This window comes from Trachurus trachurus, assembly GCF_905171665.1.
Source record: "Trachurus trachurus genome assembly, chromosome: 6".
In the NCBI taxonomy this organism is placed as follows: domain Eukaryota; kingdom Metazoa; phylum Chordata; class Actinopteri; order Carangiformes; family Carangidae; genus Trachurus; species Trachurus trachurus.
This window is the reverse complement of record NC_139897.1, coordinates 35507310-35531356: the sequence shown is the minus strand read 5'-3', so window position 1 is coordinate 35531356 and position 24047 is coordinate 35507310. Positions and strand designations below refer to the sequence as shown.

At 44.5% G+C, this 24047-nt stretch overlaps 1 protein-coding gene across 1 annotated transcript in view; it reads left to right on the top strand.

The window, feature by feature from the left end:
* The window catches only part of LOC310987749 (transcription initiation factor TFIID subunit 4-like), a 28900-nt gene extending 8645 nt beyond the window's left edge, over nucleotides 1-20255 (top strand). Inside the window, exons 7-16 of the mRNA XM_083974162.1 lie at nucleotides 680-769; nucleotides 2416-2637; nucleotides 3565-3637; nucleotides 3952-4057; nucleotides 7026-7195; nucleotides 8245-8375; nucleotides 9475-9600; nucleotides 10954-11010; nucleotides 11180-11302; nucleotides 19933-20255. Of these exons, the coding sequence (XP_083830288.1) occupies nucleotides 680-769; nucleotides 2416-2637; nucleotides 3565-3637; nucleotides 3952-4057; nucleotides 7026-7195; nucleotides 8245-8375; nucleotides 9475-9600; nucleotides 10954-11010; nucleotides 11180-11302; nucleotides 19933-20094 (1260 nt within the window). The 3' untranslated portion in view covers nucleotides 20095-20255. The remainder of the gene's footprint in view (nucleotides 1-679; nucleotides 770-2415; nucleotides 2638-3564; nucleotides 3638-3951; nucleotides 4058-7025; nucleotides 7196-8244; nucleotides 8376-9474; nucleotides 9601-10953; nucleotides 11011-11179; nucleotides 11303-19932) is intronic.
* Nucleotides 20256-24047: the final 3792 nt, after the last annotated feature.

Below are 24047 nucleotides of genomic sequence, written 5' to 3'. Positions count from 1 at the left end.
TATTTACGTGTCGTGCACCAGCCTATAAGGGCTTATACAAGACACATTATCATCATATTTAGACACCAAACTAAATCATCAGAGCACAGACAAAACCAAACAGAAACAGAAACCACATGAAGTTCACATCAATAATTCACTTTTTCTTTTTGACCAGGCACTTTTTATGAAAGTAGCTCTAGTAAAGACTTCTTTTCTGAAGAACCGTTCCAACTTTACCTCATCATCATCATCAACCCAAAACAACTCTGGTTTCACATTTTGCATTTTCTGAAACAAAAACTTCCTGTTCTGGCTTCATCATATAATGGACAATGAAACACAAAATGCAGTTCATCCTCAATTACATTTAAATTACATAATGTGCATAGTCTTTCATCCTCAGGTACTGAGTTAAACCTACCTACTTCTACTGCCAGAGGGAGAATCACATAAAGATCTCTGGGATCTATCCAATGGCAAAGTCACATCGGGTTCTGAACAATATACAATATGTTGTTGATCAGCCTCGCTGAAAATAGCTTTCATGTCACGATACCAAGGATAGTTATGTGTTTTATCCCAGTTAAAGACTTTTTTGGCTATTCTATCCTCTGGCATAGAAGACAAGCGATTCCAAAGCCTAAGTAACTGTGTGTAACTGTGTAACTGTGTGTAACTCTGTGTGTGTGTGTGTCAGGACGCTAAGATCGAGCCGGAGGAGTTCACCACTCGGCTGCAGGCGGAGCTCAAGTCGTCTCCACAGCCCTACCTCATCCCCTTCCTCAAGGTACGTTACCGTGGAAACCACCCACACACAGCTGGAGCTCCGCCCCCTAACACAGGTCACAGGTCAACACAACAACAACAAACAAACAAAAAGAAATCAAGTGTGAGACTGAGTTAAAGGGATAGTTAACTCAAAATTGGCTTCTCTGAGTTACAGGGGGGCATGTCCATATCAATCAATCAAACACTTTATTTGTCCCCAAGGGGCAATTTAAAAAGGCATAAAGAGCAGCATTAGGATAAACAAGACATCAGACAACATAGAAAATGTTATAAATATGACGGTTGCAAATGGATACCAACTGTCTTCGTAACAAAAAGACACACCAAAAAACATCCAGATACCTCCATGCTGCTCGTATGTAATGTCCCTCTTGTATTGAAGCCCCGACATGAGAAATTGTCCTGAAAAAATTAAATAAGTCTATAGTTCAAGCTTGTTTATAACAGAAGCTCCTCTTCCTGGTCCGTCCAAATCTCGCGAGATTTGGATTTGGAACAATTTCTCATGTCGGGGCTTCAATACAAGACGGACATTACATATGAGCAGCATGGAGGTATTTGGATGTTTTTTGGTGTGTCTTTTTGTTACGAAGACAGTTGGTATCCATTTGCAACCGTTATATGGACAAATACTGCTACGCCGAGACCCCCTGTAACTCAGAGAAGCCACGGAGGACTCTGAAACTTCTCCCAGCCCTTAGTCCACATGAGGGGGAGGAGATAATGAGGGACATTTCAATTTTGGGTGAACTATCCCTTTAACACCATGATCATGTTTTATTGATCGATCGATTGAACAGGGATCAATGTGTCAGAGCTTGTGTATACGTTTTTTATTATCAATTATTTTAATACATTCAAGGTAGTTCTTGAAATCAATTTCAAAAACAGGAAAGAAAGTAGGGGTGGGAGAAAAAATCGATTCACATAAATATCACAATATCTTTTTTGACGATTTTTAAATCGATTTTTTTTTTTCAAAAATCGATTATTTATTTTTTTTGAATTATTATTCTTTTTGTTGAATTTTTTAAAATATTGTGCAATGTGCATTTGTTCGCCTTTTTTACATCCAGAGAGTCCAGGTTTTGAAAAGGGTTTAAGTTCACTTTATAATGGAGTATGTTAATTTATAGGCTCCTACAGTGTTTGTGTGCAGATAAATGTTAAAAATGCTAAAGACTAAAAATCATAGACAGAATCGGCAATATCGTAGAATCACAATTTAAATCGAATCGCCATCCAAAAAATCATAGAAGAATCGAATTGGGAGAAAAGCAGATCGTCCCAGCCCTAAAAGAAAGGTCAACCATTGGAAAACTTGGTTTTATGTAGGCTATGTGGAATTTTGCAATTAGAATAATCAAATTAATTAAGTGCTGCATTTTCCTATCTTTATTATTATAGTATAACAGTATGTCTTTAACATTCAAATTAATTGGTATGTTGGAATGTGATGTGATGTAAACTTCAATTATTTGCCAAAAAATCTGGGAAAAATTACATAAAAAAAAGGTGCCTAATCGTTTCCACTTCGGCATCACAAAATACACAATTAGCATCAATATTAACACATTTTATCACATGACAACGGTGACATCATCATCAGTGACCATCCTGTGACATCACTTCCTGTCTCCTCAGAAAAGCCTCCCGGCGCTGCGTCAGTCGCTGCTCAGCAGTCAACAGTCTCTGATGGTGCCCCCCCCCGCCGGCACCTCGGCCCCGCACCACCCCGCCCCCGCCGCCGTCGCCACGGCAACCGCCCCCGTCGCCACGGCCACCGCCATCAGGCCCCGCCTCCCCATCAGCCCGGCTGCCGGCGCCGTCAGGCTCAACACGCCGCTCGCCAACACCACCGCTCTGGTAGGACAGGCTCAGTGATGATGTCATACGTACGCTGTGACGTCACGGTGACATCACTGTGATGTCACAGTGACATCACAGCATAAACTTTTTTTGGAGAAATTTTACCAGTTTTTTCCCTGACATTTTTCAACATGTTAAAAACTTTTTTTGAGAAATTTTTAAACTTTTTTTTGAGACATTTTACCAGTTTTTTTTCTAGAATTTATAAAACTATTTTTTTTTTGAAATTCTACCACATTTTCATGACAAAAATTCTTAGAGACATTTTACCAGTTTTTTTCTTGACATATTTTTTAATTTGAGAAATTGTATCACTTTTTTCTAAAATGTTTAATTTTCTTTTCTTTTCTTTTTCTTTTTTTTATTTTACCAGTTTTTTCTAGAATTAAAAAAAAATCCCCAGAATTTTTACCACTTTTTTTTTTTTTTTTAATTTATACGACTTTTTTGGAGAAATTTTACCACTTATTTCTTGAATTTTGAAACATTTATTTGAAAAATTGTCACAGCGTGACCCCCAGGGGTCCTAAAGGGTTCAAGGGGTCCCCAACTTTTTCTCGAAATTTTACAACTTTTTTCTAGAATTTGTAAACCTTTTTTAAAAAAAAAAGTATTACCACTTTTTCATGACATTTTTTAAAAAGAATTTCTTTGAGACATTTTACCATTTTTTTCTTGACATTTTTAACTTTAATTTGAGAAATTGTATCACTTTTTTCTAGAATGTTTATTTTTTTTTTCTTTTACCAGTTTTTTCTAGAATTATAAAAAAAAATCTCAAAATTTTGAATTTGAATTTTTGAGAAATTTTACCACTTATTTCTTGACATTTTTAAACGTTTATTTGAAAAATTGTATCACTATGACATCACGGTGACATCACGGTGACATCACGGCGTGGAGGTAACCTCTCTCTCTCCTCAGGTGGGCCGAGCCGGCGGCGTCCAGACGGTCCAGACCAGACCGGTCGTCATCAGCCAGACCATCAGACCTCAAGGTCAGTCTGACTCCACCCCCTTTCACCTGGCCCCGCCCCCTTTGGCCTCTGGCCCCTTTCACCTGGCCCCGCCCCCTTTGGCCTCCGCCCCCTTTCACCTGGCCCCGCCCCCGCTCACCTCTGGCCCCGCCCCCTCTGGCCTCTGGCCCCGCCCCCTTTCACCTCTGGCCCCGCCCCCTCTGACCCGTCAGGTCATGTGACCCTGTGTGTGTTTTAATGTGTGTGTGTGTGTGTGTGTGTGTGTGTGTGTGTGTGTGTGTGTGTGTGTGTGTGTTTTAATGTGTGTGTGTGTGTGTGTGTGTGTGTGTCCTCAGGCCTCGTCAGAGGACCGACCGCCATCGTGGGGAAGAGTCTGGTCAACCTGGCGGCGCAATCGGCCAATCAGAAGAAGCTGAGCGACCCGGGGGGCGGGACCTTCAGGTGAGGGGGCGGAGCCACAGCTCTCACACACACACACACACACACACACACACACACACACACACACACACACACACACACACACACACACACACACACACACACACACACACACACACACACACACACACAGAGAGAGTTAAAGGTTGAATATGGAGAATCATTATTAAACCTCCTGTTGCCCTCCTGGGTCGAGGAAGGAAGGAAGGGTGAAAGGAAAGATGGGAAGAAAGAAGGAAGGGAAAAAGGAAGGAAAGATAGAAGGAGGGAGGGAACAGATTGGGTCAAAAAGGAAGGAAGATTTAAAGCAGATATCAGTGGAATGTTTTTGTTAATATAAGTCCTAAATAGTCCTATTTTCCGTCAGCAATCACTTACATGAAGTATTTCAGCCTAAACACGAGTCTCTCCGTCACTCTGCTCTGCTGTAACCCGAGGAGAAAATTTTCCTTGTGGGATACAAGTGTTATCCAATGAGGAGAGAGAACGGCATGAAGGGCTGTGTGTGCAGCCAAGGGATGCGCGTGAATGTGGTGACGTAGCACGAGGACCAATTGATGCCTGACAAGGGCGGGGGCTGCTAACTCATGGTGCGTTCAAAGAAACTCGTACTTTGTGTTTTTCCTTCCTGTGAAGTCATACCAGTTCGATCTGGTACGAGTTCACGGGTCGGAAGTTACGAGTGGCCGTTATAGGGAACTTTCACAGACAACAGGATGGTAAAAACACGAGCTACGGGTTACCTGGAACGCTACCAAGTCGTAGTTGTGACTTGAAGCTGTAACTTACGGTTTCAAAAGCCTGCCTTGAACGCAGCATTAGCCGAAACGGCCGTGAAGCTGATATCTGCTTTAAGGACGAAGGAAGGGAAAAAGGATTGTGGAAAGAAGGAGGGAAAAAATGAAGGAAAGAAAGATGAAGGGAGGGAACAGATCAGGTCAGTTGGATCAAAAGAGGAAGGAAGAAGAAGTAAGGACGAAGGGAAGGAAGGAAGGGAAAAAGGATTGTGGAAAGAAGGAGGGGGGAAATGAAGGAAAGATGGAGGAAGGGAACAGGTTCATTCAAGGAAAGGAGAAAGAAGGAAGAAGGGAAAGAAAGAAAGATGGAGGGAGGGAACAGATCAGGTTGGATCAAAAGAGGAAGTTAGAAGAAGGAAGGAAGGGAAAAAGGAAGGAAAGATAGAAGGAGGGAAGGAACAGATTGGGTCAAAAAGGAAGGAAGAAGTAAGGACGAAGGGAAGGAAGGAAGGGAAAAAGGAAGGAAGGAAAGATGGAGGGATAGGGAACAGATTCATTCAAGGAAGGAAGGAAGGAAGGAAGGGGGAAAGGAGCTGTTTAATGAAGCTAGAGATGAAACATGAGGTAGATGTCCTGTTAGCTCCTCTGGTCAGAGCGTTGCCCCTAGCAACGGGCTGTTACACCTAGCAACCGGCTGCAGGACTGACTGCTGTGTTGTTGTTGTTCCTGTCCTGACCAGTAGGTGGTGTTGTTGTGTTGTTCTGCTCATTCTACATGTTCTACTGGGAACTGGGATGTTTTAGTGGAGCTGCAGTTCACTCAGCAGCCACAGGGGGCAGCAGCCTCCGTGTGTGTGTGTGTGTGTGTGTGTGTGTGTGTGTGTGTGTGTGTTTCAGACTGATTATCAGCTGGAAAAAATGTTAGGATGTAGTAATATTGATTGATTATTCTTTATTTCGAACATATAAAAAAAGAAAAAACATATCAAATCAATAACAGGAGTTATAAGGTCCTAATATTCAAGTCTATAAACATTGTGTTTGAAAGCAGCAGCAGGAAGAAGCTGTTCAGTTCACCTCTACTTCATTTGATATTGGAAGTAAAACAAAATAAACTCAACACAACCAGAGTCACCAGACCAACAGTTTAAATAATACATGATGTAATCTATTACAGTTGTTTTCCATTGATAAGAAGCTTCTGTCACTGTAACACAACGTGTTTTATCTTTTAGGTTTGAATCTTTTTTTTTCTTTCCACATAAATCAGTGTTTGATCATAGAAAATCATTGAGTTCACTACATTATTATATTAGAACTAGAATGAATCAGCAACACAGCACTTTGCTTCAGTTACACTTTACACTTTACAGTTCTTAGGAAAAATACTTTTGACTATAAATAAAGAAAAAAACAGAATTACAAAGAGGACGCACACAACAACACATGTTGAGTCTGTTCTGCTTCTGGCCTCATGTCCTCATCAACATGTCTCTTTCTCTCTGAACCGTAGCAAACTTCATGTCAGAGAGAAACTCTGTGGTTTTTCTGTGACTCTTTAATTCACAGGCCGTTAGTTACGTCATAATGTCTAGAAATAACAGTCAGTTTCATAATAATGTAGAGAAATATCGCAGAAATAACTATTGATTGAGTAGAAATAGTCCAGAAATAACGGCCAATTACTTGACTTGATGGAGAAAAACTCTGTCCTTTCCCCGAAAAATTAAAAACATGAAAAGCATCTTTAGCCTTTATGAAAAACATACAGAAGAGCATCAGGGCCAGAGTTTTTTATTTTTTATTTTATTTTATTTTTTTTTACAATTTTGGGATAAAAACTCTTTCTTTCTGAGATAAATTCTGACTTTTATCTCAGAATCTTAAAACTTCTCTGTTACTATGAAATGGGCCGTTGTTTCTAGGCATTACTGCACAATTAGTTGTTATTTCTTGACTTTATCACGTGATTAACGACCTGTAAATTAAAGAGTTGCCTTTTCTCTCATATTTCATGTTTCAACATATGGACAATACGTCGTTTTATAGTCAATATGTTGATGGGTTTCAATCTGGCTGCAGCAGAAACACACAAGGTCCCATAACTCTGTTCTGAGGGAAGTGTGTAGAGTTGATGACATCCCATAATGTGCATGTGGAGGAGGATGAGTTCAGTGTTGTTGTAACCCCCCCTCGCCCCCCCCCCCCCCTCGCCCCTCCCTCGCCCCTCAGAGACGATGATGACATCAACGACGTGGCGTCCATGGCCGGCGTCAACCTCAACGAGGAGAACGCCCGTATCCTAGCAACCAGCTCGGAGCTGGTGGGGACGAAGATCCGCTCCTGTAAAGACGAAGCGTTCCTGCCCACGGGGCTGCTGCACCGCCGCGTCCTCGACACCGGTACGTCGCCACGGAGACAACGGGTTTCAACTGAATTGAATTGAATTGAATTGAATAACCTTTATTGTCATTCATACCAGGGTATAAACCTCCATGTGGTTAAAAACATCACTAGTTGCGTTTCCATCCACCTTTTTTTATTTGCATTTTCAAAAATTGCGAATAAATACTTGGATGGAAACGCCAGAAATTCGAATAAAGGCAGTAAATGTGCATAAAAGTTTATACGCTTTGGGGGGGGGGGGGGTTGTCAGCGTATCGATTAAAGGAAATGCGAGTTTTTGTTATGGAAACAGATGATGTTAATTGAGGCAGAGTTTGTGGGTGAAGCTGCTGGACTTCACCCAGCGACGCCCCGGTGTCCCAGCTCTCGTCTCTGCACCGCAACACAAACCCGCTCCGTAACCCGTAATGTTCTGTTTATGACGGTTAAGACGACACAATCACACGTCGTAACATCGTTATGTAACGTTTTCCACCGCTCCATTTATTGATTTTTCACCGGCTTCGTATTTAAACAGATGCACATGGAGGAGAGGAGCGTAACCACAACAGACTGTCACAGTTCTACTGTCTTTCTGTGTAAATATCTCATGTTACAACATGAAAACCTGCGTCTTCAAGTGCGGCCTATATAATATGTAGCCTACAGTATTTTCTTTTAAAATGTAGCTGGTGCGGATTATATACAGGTGCGTCTATAGTCCGGAAAGTACGTAAATTGTCCATGATGTTGAGTGTCAGCTGAGTGTCAACTGTTGGATACATTCACGCTCTCTTATGACGTAATCTCACGTTGCACTCCTCCTAATCGCAAAACACTAATGAATGGAAACGGGCATAAATTCGCTTTGCTTTTTGCGCATTTTTACAAAATCCGCTTCTAAATTCGATACGACTTGGATGGAAACCCAACTAGTGAAGATAAAAAAGAAAGACACACAATCAACAGACAATAAGACAATAAAGATGTGATGTGATGATCTGACCCCTCTGTGACCTCTGACCTCTGTGTGACCCCTGTGTGACCTTTGACCTCTGACCTTTAGCCAGGAAGCTGGGCGTCAGCGAGGTTCCTCTGGACGTGGTGAACTTCATCTCTCACGCCACTCAGACCAGACTGCGCTCGCTGCTGGAGAAGGTGTCGGCCGTCGCACAACACCGCGCAGACGGGGGCAAGGTAACACAACCACACACACACACAGACACACACACACACACACACACACAGAGACACACACAGACACACACAACCTCAGTAGACCTACTGCTACTAGTATCTACCTTGGTGTCGGTTCAGGTTCAGGTGGTTTTCACACCTGGTTTGTTTCTTTGTTCTGATAAAACTGTTGCCTTCTCTCTCTCTTTTTGGGTTGTTTGGGTTCCCATGGTAACAGTCCCAACCGGTCCAAAGTTGTAAACAAATGCCATGTGTGAACCAACTGTTCTCTCATTGGTCAGAAATTTGACCTGGGAGGAGGAGGAGGAGGAGAGAGAGAGAGGTCTGAACGGGTCTGAAAATGAATATCTGAGCTGCTGCTGAAGACCAAAATTGAACCAGTCTCCCCAGTCTCAGTCTTTTATTGTCAATTTTCGGCCCAAATCCGACCTGAACACAGCAAAAAAAAAAAAAGTCAGTGATAATGAACTCCTCCTTACTGTAGTTGTTATTGCTTGTTTAGCCAGCTGTTTAGATCACACCGGCTCCTGGTGGCAGCAGTAGATCTCAAACAGCTGTCTAACTGTCAGAAACTCTGTTATCAAGACTAAAATCTGATAATACATAAATACTATATTACATCATGACAGCAAATCTGATGTTTAAAAATGCCACTCTTACATTGACTGCAGTTGTTCCCATGAGAGCAGAATTCAACATTCACAAAATTCAGTTTTTGAGATAAAATTCTGATATTTGCCGAACTTCATCAACCATGACTCCAAAATATTGTCAGTTTTTTCAGGAAGATGTAAGATGCATTTATCAATAATTGGATGGTATATGTTTACAGGTTTACAGTCAAATGTCTTCATGCACTGTAGGCTCAATCTTTGATAAATCAAAAATCCGAGAAACAAGTTTTGTGGAGGACAGTCTGAAGATGCTCTCTAGCAAGTTTGTAGACAATTGAGCAGAAAGTGTAGTAGGAGATAGGTTTGGTAAGTTTCAGCAGTTCTGCATTCCCCAGGAGGAATACTGACATGTTCTTGCATCTGATCAAGAAGAAGATCATTCTAGAGATTATTTTAACGTCATGACCCTTTAACCCCCCCCCCAGGATGAGGATCAGCATGAAGCGACGACAGACGTGCGGTCTCAGCTCCGGTTCTTTGAGTCGCTGGAGCGGATGGAGAAGCAGAGGAAGGACGAGCAGGAGAGAGAGATGCTGCTCAAGGCTGCCAAGGTGACTGCGCTTTATTCTGAAAACCTGCGCTTTATTCTGAAAAGCTGCGCTTTACTCTGAAAACCTGTGCTTCTTTACTCTGAAAAGCTGCGCTTTACTTTGAAAACCTGCGCTTCTTTACTCTGAAAACCTGTGCTTTATTCTGAAAACCTGCGCTTTATTCTGAAAACCTGCGCTTTACTCTGAAAACCTGCGCTTTATTCTGAAAACCTGCGCTTTATTCTGAAAACCTGCGCTTTACTCTGAAAACCTGCGCTTTACTCTGAAAACCTGCGCTTCTTTACTCTGAAAACTGCGCTTTACTCTGAAAACCTGCGCTTTATTCTGAAAACCTGCGCTTTACTCTGAAAACCTGTGCCTTATTCTGAAAACTGACGCTTTATTCTGAAAACTGGCGCTTTATTCTGAAAACCTGCGCTTTACTCTGCAAACCTGCGCTTTACTCTGAAAACCAACCTGCGCTTTATTCTGAAAACTGTGCTTTATTCTGAAAACTGGCGCTTTATTCTGAAAACCTGCGATTTTACTCTGAAAACCTGCGCTTTACTCTGAAAACCAACCTGTGCTTTATTCTGAAAACTGTGCTTTATTCTGAAAACCTGCGATTTTACTCTGAAAACCTGCGCTTTATTCTGAAAACCAGCGCTTTACTCTGAAAACCTGCACTTTACTCTGAAAACCAACCTGTGCTTTATTCTGAAAACTGTGCTTTATTCTGAAAACCTGCGCTTTTACTCTGAAAACCTGCGCTTCTTTACTCTGAAAAGCTGCGCTTTACTTTGAAAACCTGCGCTTCTTTACTCTGAAAACCTGCGCTTTATTCTGAAAACCTGCGCTTTACTCTGAAAACCTGCGCTTTATTCTGAAAACCTGCGCTTTACTCTGAAAACCTGCGCTTTACTCTGAAAACCTGCGCTTCTTTACTCTGAAAACTGCGCTTTACTCTGAAAACCTGCGCTTTATTCTGAAAACCTGCGCTTTACTCTGAAAACCTGTGCCTTATTCTGAAAACTGACGCTTTATTCTGAAAACTGGCGCTTTATTCTGAAAACCTGCGATTTTACTCTGAAAACCTGCGCTTTACTCTGAAAACCAACCTGTGCTTTATTCTGAAAACTGTGCTTTATTCTGAAAACCAGCGCTTTACTCTGAAAACCTGCACTTTACTCTGAAAACCAACCTGTGCTTTATTCTGAAAACTGTGCTTTATTCTGAAAACCTGCGCTTTTACTCTGAAAACCTGCGCTTTACTCTGAAAACCTGCGCTTTACTCTGAAAACCTGCGCTTTATTCTGAAAAGCCAACCAATAACAGACATTTAAAGTGTTATATGATGATCCTCTGTGTGTCCAGAGTCGAGCCAGACAGGAAGACCCAGAACAGGCTCGTCTGAAGCAGAAGGCCAAGGAGGTCGGTTCAGTCTTTATTTTATTTTATTTTATTTTATTTTATTTTATTTTATATATCTGTATTTATTTCTATGTATATTTAATGTGTTATGTAGTTGTGTAACCGTGTTGTTGTGTGTTATCTAGTTGTGTAACCGTGTTGTTGTGTGTCTGTGTGTGTGTGTGCTCAGATGCAGCAGCAGGAACTGGCTCAGATGAGACAACGAGACGCCAACCTCACGGCGCTCGCCGCCATCGGCCCGCGCAAGAAACGCAAGATGGACTCACCGGGAGGAGGAGGGGGAGGGGCCGAGGTGAGACCCCGCTATGACATCACTCTGACATCACTGTGACATCACTGTGACATCACTGTGACATCACTGTGACATCACACTGACATCACTCTGACATCACTGTGACATCACTCTGACATCACTGTGACATCACACTGACATCACTGTGACATCACTCTGACATCACACTGACACTACTGTGACATCACTCTGACATCACTCTGACATCACACTGACATCACTGTGACATCACACTGACATCACTCTGACATCACTGTGACATCACACTGACATCACTCTGACATCACTGTGACATCACACTGACATCACACTGACATCACTCTGACATCACTGTGACATCACACTGACATCACTCTGACATCACTGTGACATCACTGTGACATCACACTGACATCACTATGACATTACTCTGACATCACTGTGACATCACACTGACATCACTGTGACATCACTGTGACATCACACTGACATCACTCTGACATCACTCTGACATCACTGTGACATCACACTGACATCACTATGACATCACTATGACATCACTGTGACATCACTCTGACATCACTGTGACATCACACTGACATCACTGTGACATCACACTGACATCACTGTGACATCACACTGACATCACTATGACATCACTATGACATCACTGTGACATCACACTGACATCACTGTGACATCACACTGACATCACTATGACATCACTGTGACATCACACTGACATCACTGTGACATCACTGTGACATCACACTGACATCACACTGACATCACTGTGACATCACACTGACATCACTGTGACATCACTGTGACATCACACTTACATCACACTGACATCACACTGACATCACTGTGACATCACTCTGACATCACACTTACATCACACTGACATCACACTTACATCACTCTGACATCACTCTGACATCACTCTGACATCACTCTGACATCACTCTGACATCACACTGACATCACACTGACATCACTCTGACATCACACTGACATCACTGTGACATCACTCTGACATCACTCTGACATCACTCTGACATCACTCTGACATCACTCTGACATCACACTGACATCACACTGACATCACACTGACATCACTCTGACATCACTCTGACATCACTGTGACATCACACTGACATCACTCTGACATCACTCTGACATCACACTGACATCACTCTGACATCACTGTGACATCACACTGACATCACACTGACATCACACTGACATCACACTGACATCACTGTGACATCACTGTGACATCACACTGACATCACTGTGACATCACTGTGACATCACACTGACATCACACTGACATCACTGTGACATCACTCTGACATCACTGTGACATCACTCTGACATCACTCTGACATCACTGTGACATCACACTGACATCACTCTGACATCACTGTGACATCACACTGACATCACACTGACATCACACTGACATCACACTGACATCACACTGACATCACACTGACATCACACTGACATCACTGTGACATCACTGTGACATCACACTGACATCACACTGACATCACACTGACATCACTCTGACATCACTCTGACATCACTGTGACATCACACTGACATCACTGTGACATCACTGTGACATCACACTGACATCACTCTGACATCACTGTGACATCACTGTGACATCACACTGACATCACTCTGACATCACTGTGACATCACACTGACATCACTCTGACATCACTGTGACATCACTGTGACATCACACTGACATCACTCTGACATCACTGTGACATCACACTGACATCACACTGACATCACTCTGACATCACACTGACATCACTGTGACATCACACTGACATCACTGTGACATCACACTGACATCACACTGACATCACACTGACATCACTATGACATCACTATGACATCACTGTGACATCACACTGACATCACTATGACATCACTATGACATCACTCTGACATCACACTGACATCACACTGACATCACTGTGACATCACACTGACATCACACTGACATCACACTGACATCACTATGACATCACTCTGACATCACTGTGACATCACACTGACATCACTGTGACATCACTGTGACATCACACTGACATCACTCTGACATCACTGTGACATCACACTGACATCACTCTGACATCACTGTGACATCACTGTGACATCACACTGACATCACTCTGACATCACTCTGACATCACTGTGACATCACACTGACATCACTATGACATCACTATGACATCACTGTGACATCACACTGACATCACACTGACATCACACTGACATCACTCTGACATCACACTGACATCACTGTGACATCACACTGACATCACTGTGACATCACACTGACATCACACTGACATCACACTGACATCACTATGACATCACTATGACATCACTCTGACATCACTCTGACATCACACTGACATCACACTGACATCACTGTGACATCACTCTGACATCACACTGACATCACTGTGACATCACTGTGACATCACTGTGACATCACACTGACATCACTCTGACATCACTGTGACATCACACTGACATCACTGTGACATCACTGTGACATCACTGTGACATCACTCTGACATCACACTGACATCACTGTGACATCACTGTGACATCACTGTGACATCACTGTGACATCACTGTGACATCACTGTGACATCACTCTGACATCACTGTGACATCACTGTGACATCACTGTGACATCACACTGACATCACTCTGACATCACTGTGACATCACTGTGACATCACTGTGACATCACTGTGACATCACACTGACATCACACTGACATCACTCTGACATCACACTGACATCACACTGACATCACACTGACATCACTCTGACATCACACTGACATCACTGTGACATCACTCTGACATCACTGTGACATCACACCGCGTCCAATCAGAGGCTCAGCTCCTGATTGGACGCAGGAACTGAACTCAGCACTAGTCGACAAAACACGGTCCAGAAATCAAAGATGGCCGTTGCTGTGTGTAATCTATAGATACTTATCAGTAGGTGACGTCACGGTGCGTTCCACCTGGCCTCCGCCATGCTGGGTACCGAACACTGAGTTAACCTCTATTCAGCTCAGTGCAGCCACATCCTCTCTGACCAGAAGACTGCTGCCTGATGTAGTTTGGATATGGATATTTCTCATTTTGATGGCCTTGCCTTGAAAGCACACATCATTTCTGCTGAGACGATCTTTGACAGCGCGGTGCGCCGCTCTCTCTCCCGTTAAAAGTTAATCTAGCTCACCCAGCGGACCTCTCTCTCTCTCTCGCTCGCTCTCACTGTCTCTCCTCCAAATACACGAAAAGCCAAATCAAATCAGAAATGCGTAGCCCACTTCTTTTTAACTCACAGACATTTATTTTCATAAAGTAATAAAATATCTGGACATTTTGCCATCGTTAACATTGAGACAAAAGGCTGCAGGAATGGAAGAAGAATTCGGCAAATCATCTTATCACGCAAAAAGTCACAACAAACAGGTTTTGCACAATGGTTTGCACAGATAAGTCTTAAAATATGTGCAACACCTTCTCATCACAATCCACCATCTACACAGTTACGTTATCACAAACCGTTAACAATTAATCCACACTCAAACCGAGGCAACAATAGTTTTAACTGTACTCAACAAGCTGTTATTACAAGGTTTACAGCAGATATGACAGACAACCTGGGCCGTGTGTGTGCGTGTATAAGAAAGGGGGGAGGGAGGGAGAGAGGAAAAGTAGGTAAAAGCTGCTAACTGTTAGCTGTTAGCTACCGTAGCTCAGGCGTCGGTCTCCCGTCAGGTAAAAGCTGCCGTTTATTCCTCAAATGAAGCTCATGTTGAGCCTCTCCGGTACAGTTATCCATCACTGCTGTTGAATTAGCCGCTAAACAGCTGGACGCTAAAACCGAGGGGGCGTCTGTGTGTTTACAATTCACGAAAGCAACGTGAACGTACGTGCCGCTCACACTCAGTAGAGTGAGGCAGCCTCCCTTGGCGTACATGTCTCCCAAGCTGTTTAATGACGGTAAAAATGAAACAGAAAGTAAATATCCTGCATAGTTTCTCTTCTCTGTGCTGCGCTGATCAGAGCGGCGTCCCTACCTAGTGTATTTTACTTAGCAACGATCTGTTAAACAGGAATAACAGACTGTTAAATGCAAAATCAAGATGTAAATAAATATCAGAAATATCAATAAATTATCGGAATACGACATTCAATAGAGCCATGTAATAAAAAAAGGTTTATCCACTATTTTTGTGAGATTTGATGTCACAGCCCATAGACTGCCTTTGGAAGTCGGTACCCAAGATGGCGCTGTGACCGGCTGCGAACGCTGTGTGACGTCATGTGATATCTATCTATAGGAACTCTCACAACTGAAGCCTTCAAAGTAAAAGCCCCGACTCAGAGCAGCCTCTCAGGGGGAGGGGCTAACACCCTTTCAGAATAAAATCACAGTGAACAAAGTTTGATCCACACTGAGCGGAAACTGTGGCCTTCTGGGAAAACGGCCTCAGTCTTATTTTATCTCAGTTTTTACCATCTGTATTTTATTTTGAAGGTCTAGCTCCTCATAACACACACTGGAGTAGAAAACAACCAGAACAACACAAACAGAGTCATTAACTCTTTCGCGACCATTGACGAGTTAACTCGTCACAGCCTGCCGAACGTTCACGACCACTGACGAGCAAACTCGTCAAAACCGTTTTTTTACAGATTAGGATAATAGACACTCTGAGGTACCCTGTGTGTGAATATGGTTCCTCTGATATGTAAAACTGTTTAAAACTACAATCAAAACATAATGTTTTTTATAAACTGTGTGATCTTGGTTTTGTTTGAGTAATCGTTCTCCTTGAATGCTGCTGTGGGGACAGCGTGCAGCGCTGTGCGGCTGTCGGCTACAGTGTTGCCACTTTCTCGCTGAATCTGGCGACTTTCCAAACCCTCTTTTGACAAAAGCGACCGACGACAAATCTGGCGAGTTTTTCCGGTGCTGTTACAAACGTTTATGGTTTGGAGACTCGGATCTGAAAGCCGGTTATCACGGCTGTTTTCACGGTGCAGCGGAGCGGGCACTGAGCAGCGGGGGCTGTGACCGGCCGCCCCCGCCCCAGAGCACTCATCGCCGGCCAGTCACACAGCAGTGTCCCGGAGCTGCTGCGCTGCAGCCAGAGACCCGCCCCGCTGCACCGCTGCTCTCCAGGCTGCCACACCCCCCAGATGTTCCTACAAATATATTTATTTAGCCGTAGAAATGATTTGGGAGACGCCACACTGCAGAGTAGCGGTAAAATGAGCAGATTGCCACTTGACACAAAAGTGCGTTTTTCTCTGAAACTAGAGCGGGAGCTCCGTTTTTGGAGAAACCCAGCTCTCTTCTCCTCCTTCTTACTCACGAACGAAACGGCAGAAAAACTCGCCGTTTTTTCGAGAAGCACGTTGTAAAGTCACTCTTCAATCACGTGAAGACCGTTTGTTTCTAGGTGACGTACATAGTTCGGTTCGACGTGAGATAAAAGGTAAACAAATAGCCAAAAACATGTGGTCCTGAGCGGATGTGCTGAGGAATTAGTGTGGTCGCAAAAGAGTTAACGAACAACACAACACAAGTCCAGAGTCTTTGCAGCATTAACACAACCCCCCCCCCCCCCCGTCCTGCTGACTGTCTGTCCCAGAGTAAAACACTGAATATAAACTTAACTTAATAAGATAATAAACCTGCAGCCTCCGTCCAATCAGCAGGGGGCGCCACCACCAGAGTGATGTCACTGCTCCCTGACGCCCTGACTGACTGCACACACACACACACACACACACACACACACACACACACACACACACACACACACACACACAAACAAACACACTCACTCTCTCTGTGTAGTGAGTGTGAGCAGATCTGAGTGAAGGGGGTCAGTCTGAGCCTGCAGCCATCCCCCCCCCTGACCCCCCGGGGCCATAGACTCTGTGGGGGGGGGGCATGGCCTGGGGGGTCCTGCCTCGTGCTCAGGCCCCTCCCCCCCTCCCCCCTCCCACACACACATCCAGCCTGAGGCTCGGCCTGCAGCCTCACAAACAAAGGCAGCATAGTTTCGGGGGTGTGTGTGTGTGTGTGTGTGTGTGTGTGTGGGGGGGGGGGGTAATCCAACATTTCAGGGGCAGTGCATTGTGGGAAATGTGAGCGATGCAGCTGTGACCGAGGACGACGACGTCTCATTGATGATTATTATTATTATTGGCTGCCGATCGACTGATCGGGGCTGACGGGTTTTACAGTAACCCTGTTGCCATGGAAACACAAGGATTAAACAATAAAATAAAAAATAAAACTCTTAGAAGATAATTAAAATATTGAACGAATAATGTTTATATAAAAACTCCTGTTCACCGATTATTGATGAGTTTCAACTTTCAACTTTATTGTCCCCAAAGGGAAATTCATGTTGCAGAAGGGCAAAAAACACAGAACATATAGAGCACATCCACACAAACTCTACACAACACTGAATGGCAGTAGCCTACCCCCAGAGGGCAAACTGGGAGCTGTTCAGTGTGTGTGTGTGTGTGTGTGTGTGTGTGTGTGTGTGTGTGTGTGTGTGTGTGTGTGCTCAGGCTGTGTTCAGGTGTGGACCTGGAGCTTCATTCTTTACCTGTGAGTCAGAACACACAGGGTTAAACCTAGAGCCCCCCCCCCCACATGGAGGCATTCTGCCCCCAGAGTTTGAGTTTTTGAAGTAAATGTTGATCTACTGTTTTTAACATTTTATTGACCAAACAACTAATCGATTAAAGGGATAGTAGCATTTTTTAAAAGTGGGGTTGTATGACCTCAAAGTGCAGGAAAAACACAGTTTTTATTTGGACCGAACCAACTGCTGATCGGCGGCGCTAACCCTGGGCGGAGGGATACGTGAGTTGGTTAGGTCCAAATAAAAACTGTGTTTTTCCTGCACTTTGAAGGGCTGGAAAAAATTATATTATAGTGAACAACGGAACTGTGTATTTTCTTTCAGGTAAAACCTCTTTTAGGCCGTGAAAATAGGCCGTTTCTTTGGGTCTGTTCACAACACTGTATGTTGTAAATCTCTGGGCAGGGCTATTATGGGCTGGCGTTGCTAATGGGAGGAGTGCAGAGAGTCTTCTACTGCAATTAAAGTACTTAGGGGCTATTTGGAGATCATACAACCACACTTTAAAAAAATGATACTATCCCTTTAAAGGTTTAAATAATCAACAGATTAATCGATAATGAAACTAATCAATAGTTGCAGCTCTAGTACTGATGGTGGTTAAAGGTCAAAGGTCATTGGTCAACGAACCTCATGTTAATATAGATATGGAAATAGCTGAGTTCACACCTGACAGAGACGCTGACTTCTCCTACGGCCCCTGAACACCACTGGAGTGTGTGAGTGCTGGGAACGTGTGGGAGCGTGTGTGTGTGGCTGTGTGTGGCTGTGTGGCTGTGTGTGGCTGTGTGTGTGGCTGTGTGTGGCTGTGTGTGGCTGTGTGTGTGTGGCTGCAGGCGCCGGGCGTTACCTACCTGTCCTCAGGTGAGACACACCTGAGACTGAGGGAGTGGAGATCTGGTTCCTGCTGCAGGTCTGGACTCATGAGGGTTTAACTCAAACATCTACCTTTATTCTGAAGGAACTTTAACACAAACATCTACCTTTATTCTGAAGGAGCTTTAACACAAACATCTACCTTTATTCTGAAGGAGCTTTAATACAAACATCTATCTTTATTCTGAAGGAGCTTTAATAGACCAAATCTCCTTGTTGTTTACATTCTACTTCCTGGTAGAAAACCAGCTGTAATTTGAATGAGATCAATAGTAACGAACGAGAGTTTAGCTATATATCATATTTTTCACGCCCTATCACCGTTTAGACAAATCTGAAATGATTGAAGAAACATTACTATTTCTGTGTGTGTGTTTTGTGTTGCTATGTGTTGTATTTATTCAGTTTGGGGGAATCACAGTGTCTAGAAAGCATCAGTGGCTCAGCTGACAGGGACAGCTAACGGTAGCTAAGCTAACGGTAGCTAAGCTAACAGTAGCTAAGCTGACGGTAGCTAAGCTAACGGCAGCAGCTAAGCTAACAGCGGTAGCTAAGCTAACGGTAGCTAAGCTAACAGCAGGACGTCAGCTGTTAAAACCCTCCCGTTGTGGGACACGACATGAAACTACTCCAGTTAGCTCAGTCATGTTGGAACTCAGATATCCGCTGGAGAAAATATTTTTTCATGGAGCGTTTATTGAGTCACTGAGTTATTAAAGTTAAACAGGTAGCTAACCGTTAGCCCGGCTAATCTATGATAACCATGACTAATTACAAAAACATGCACACGTTAATAGTAATGTTTGTCCAGTCATTGGTTTTATAAACTTTACAAACATCAGATTAGTCTAAACGGTGATATAGTGACATGAAAAAGTAGATAAATATAGAGAAACTCTCGTCCGTCACTATTGTTCTCATGCTGGTTTTCTACCAGGAAGTAGTTGTAAACAACAAGGAGATTCGTCCTGTAGAAACGTCTACCTTTATTCTGAAGGATCTAACTCCTCCTCTCCTCCTCCTCCTCCTCCTCTAGGTGGCGTCCGGCTCGGGCCCCGGCTCCTCCTCCGGCTCCTCCTCCCGCCAGCAGCTCCGTCAGCGAATCACACGAGTGAACCTCAGGGACTTCATCTTCTGCCTGGAGCAGGAGCGCTCCACCTCGCGCTCGCTGCTCCTCTACAAGGCTCTGCTCAAATGAGGAGCAGCAGGAGGAGCAGGAGGAGCAGGAGGAGCAGGAGGAGCAGAGGAGCTGCTCCTCTACAAGGCTCTGCTCAAATGAGGAGCAGCAGGAGGAGCAGAGGAGCTGCTGCTGCTGCAGACCACGGACTGACTGCTCCTCCTCCTACTCCTCCTCCACCTTCCTCCTCCTCCTTTTTTCTCTTCCTCCTCCTTCTCTCTCTTCCTCCTGCTCCTCTTCTTCCTCCTACTTTTACTCCTCCTCCTTCCCCCTTTCTCCTCCTCCTTTTTCCTCCTCCTCCTCTCCTTCCTCCTCCTTTCTTCTCCTCCTCCCACTCTTCCTCTCTCCTCTCCCTCCTTTCTCCTCCTCCACCTCCTCTTCCTCTCTCCTCCTCCTGCTCCTCTTCTCCCTCCTTCTTTTTCTTATTCCTCCTCTATCCTCCTCCTTTCTTTTTCTCCTCCTCCTCCTCTCCTTCCTCTCTCCTTCCTCCTCTTTCTCCTCCTCCTCCTCCTACTTCTTTTTATTCTTCCTCCTCCTCCTCCTCCTCCTTTAATCTTTTGGCTTCTAGTTTTCCATCTTCCTCTCGTCGTCGTCGTCGTGCTGCGTTCGAGGTCTCTGCCGCTCTGTGGGACAAACGAGCTTTGTCACATCTGGAGCAGCTGATACACCGATCATCATCGTTATGGACTGATCAACATCAGAGGAGTGTGATGTCATAGCGTGACGTCATAGCGTGATGTCATAGCGTGATGTCATAGCGTGATAGACCTATCAGATATCAGAGTTTTTTTTTTTACTTCACTGATTATTATTATTAATATTATGGTTTATTGATTAACTGGTTGGTTGTCGTCAGGTGAGAGACTCAGTTTGACCCTGTGGCTCTCCGTCCAATCAGAGCTCAGGATGGACTACGTTACCCACAGTGCACCTGGGCGGGCAGCGTGTGATAACGACGATGATGATGATGATGGGATGGGATGTTCGCCCAGCACAGCACAGTGGTTTCCCCCGGCGACGACGACGACGACGACATGGACTGTTTTTACATTTTGTTCTTGTTGTTGTGACGTCACAGACAGACACACAAGCCTGCATGTGATTGGCCGACAGCTCCTCGACCAGGAAGTGATGTCATCGCCCCCCCTCTGCCCCCCCCTCCCCTTCACATGAACTTGTTGCTTTTACTTTGAAAATCTCCTGAGCCCTGACGTCTTTCTCACTGTCACTTCCTGTCGTTTCTTTCCCGCCGCCGCCGCCGTTGCCATTGGAGACGGTCCATCGTTTTAACATGTGTGTGTGCGTGTGTGTGTGTTTTAATGTGTGTGTGTGTGTGTTATAATCATGGTGACGCTCGACTTGAAAGGTCAAAGGTCAAAGAATCCGTTCTGTTCTCTCTCTCTCTCTCTCTGAGTCGCACGTTCAGAGGAAGTGATGATGTCACCGAGGAGGGGGGTGTGGCCTAGCTGGCCGGCCGAGGCGTTGCCGTGGAGACGTGAACCTGTGACTCAGAGAACGTTAAGAGGTTAATTAATTAAAATAAAACGCACGGGCGCCGTCAAGGAGCTGGTTCTCCTCCTCAGGCTGCGTTCAACAACACAACACGGTTACACAACAACGACGTTCATCAGACATTCCTGTAGCCCCGCCCCCTCCTGTAGCCCCGCCCCCTCTGCTCCCTAAGCCCCGCCCCCCCCAGGCCGCCGTGTGATGATGTAACTGGTTTCTATGACACGTCGTCGACCTCAGCAGCAGGCGAAGGCGATGAAGACGACGATGGATGGAGATGATGATGTAATGATGATGATGATGCAGTTGTTGTTGCGAGGCTGAAGGTTTTTAACGCTTTAAGTGTCTTTGGTTTCTCTGGGTTCGTCGTCTGGTTCTGGAGCAGCCGCCGCCGCCGCCACAGCCGCCGCCGTCCTCGCCGCGGCCTCGTCCCGTCTGAAGGACTCGATGATGATTTTTGCGACTATTTATATTTCCTACACTCGGAATCGAACCTGACGCATTTCAGGCCCGATGCAATTTTACAGCTGTTTGTACCTTTGCAGAAAAACGAATAAAGAAAACGATGCAGAAGCAGCTGGTGGTCCCTGTGTGGCGTCTGATTGGCCCTTTAATCCATCACCAATACTCAATAACATCTGAACCCTGTGGAGTCTGATTGACCCTTTAAAGGGATACGCCAACATGTTTTTTTTTTTCGTGTCTTGCCTCACTCCTGAGTCCATGACCAGCAGATAGACACCATCCTTTCCACTGTGCGTGCAGTAACAAGGGAGATAGAGCCGTATCGCCGTAATTAGCTTAGCTCAAACACTGGAAGTATATGGGTAGTGTTAGCCTGCCTCCACCTAAAGTCGCTAATTAGCTTAGCTCAAACACTGGAAGTGTTTAGGTAGTGTTAGCCTGCCTCCTACCTAAAGTCACTAATTAGCTTAGCTCAAATGCTGGAAGTGTATAGGTAGTGTTAGCCTGCCTCCTACCTCAAGTCGCTAATTAGCTTAGCTCAAACACTGGAAGTGTATGGGTAGTGTTAGCCTGCCTCCACCTAAAGTCACTAATTAGCTTAGCTCAAACACTGGAAGTGTATAGGTAGTGTTAGCCTGCCTCCACCTAAAGTCGCTAATTAGCTTAGCTCAAACACTGGAAGTGTATGGGTAGTGTTAGCCTGCCTCCACCTAAAGTCGCTAATTAGCTTAGCTCAAACACTGGAAGTGTATGGGTAGTGTTAGCCTGCCTCCACCTAAAGTCGCTAATTAGCTTAGCTCAAACACTGGAAGTGTATGGGTAGTGTTAGCCTGCCTCCACCTAAAGTCATCAGAGAAACTCTTCAGCAACTCTAAACGGAAACCGGCGGGCCGATCTTCGTCTCAGAGCTGACAAAACTCTCCGGTAAGGCATCTTGAGCGGTCAAATGCCAAAGCAAAGATGCTTTATTTTGGTTCAAGCTAGCTACATCGAGGGTAGGTTAGCTTCCTGTTTCAAAGTAAAAGCACAAATTCTATCCTCATGGTTTTCTGTATGTAAAGGGCAACGGGTGTTTAATTTTGTGGAAGTAACCGGAAGTGCGTTGGTCACAACGGCTAGCTTGAGTAGCGCCAAATTCGTCCCAACAAAATTGTAAACAGCTGGTATTTAGACAAATTAACGACACACTGCTGATCTAAACGGCTACTTTCTCACCTAAACATGTTTGAAATGTGGATAAAGTGAAATATTTACAGAGTTTAGAGCTAAAATGAAATCAGCTTCTGACTGCTGATTTCAGCTCAGGTAGGAGGCAGGCTAACACTACCCATACACTTCCAGTGTTTGAGCTAAGCTAATTAGCGACTTTAGGTGGAGGCAGGCTAACACTACCTATACACTTCCAGCGTTTGAGCTAAGCTAATTAGCGACTTTAGGTGGAGGCAGGCTAACACTACCCATACACTTCCAGTGTTTGAGCTAAGCTAATTAGCGACTTTAGGTGGAGGCAGGCTAACACTACCTATACACTTCCAGCGTTTGAGCTAAGCTAATTAGCGACTTTAGGTGGAGGCAGGCTAACACTACCCATACACTGTGTTTGAGCTAAGCTAATTACGGGCGATATGGCTCTATCTCCCTTGTTACTGCACGCACAGTGGAAAGGATGGTGTCTATCTGCTGGTCATGGACTCAGGAGTGAGGCAAGACACGAAAAAAAAATGTTGGCATATCCCTTTAATCAGTCACCAATAATCAATACATCTGTACCCTGTGGAGTCTGATTGACCCTTTAATCAGTCACCAATAATCAATAACATCTGTACAAATGGAAAAGAGTCACTAACATTAAATATACAGGTCAAAATGGCCGCCTTAGAAAAACACTTAAATATGTGACAGGTAGAAAAACAGAGTCTGTTCAGCAGAGCTCCGGTCCGGTCCGGTCCGGCTCGGCTCAGTCCGGTCCGGTCCGGTCCGGTCCAGTCCGGCTCGGCTCG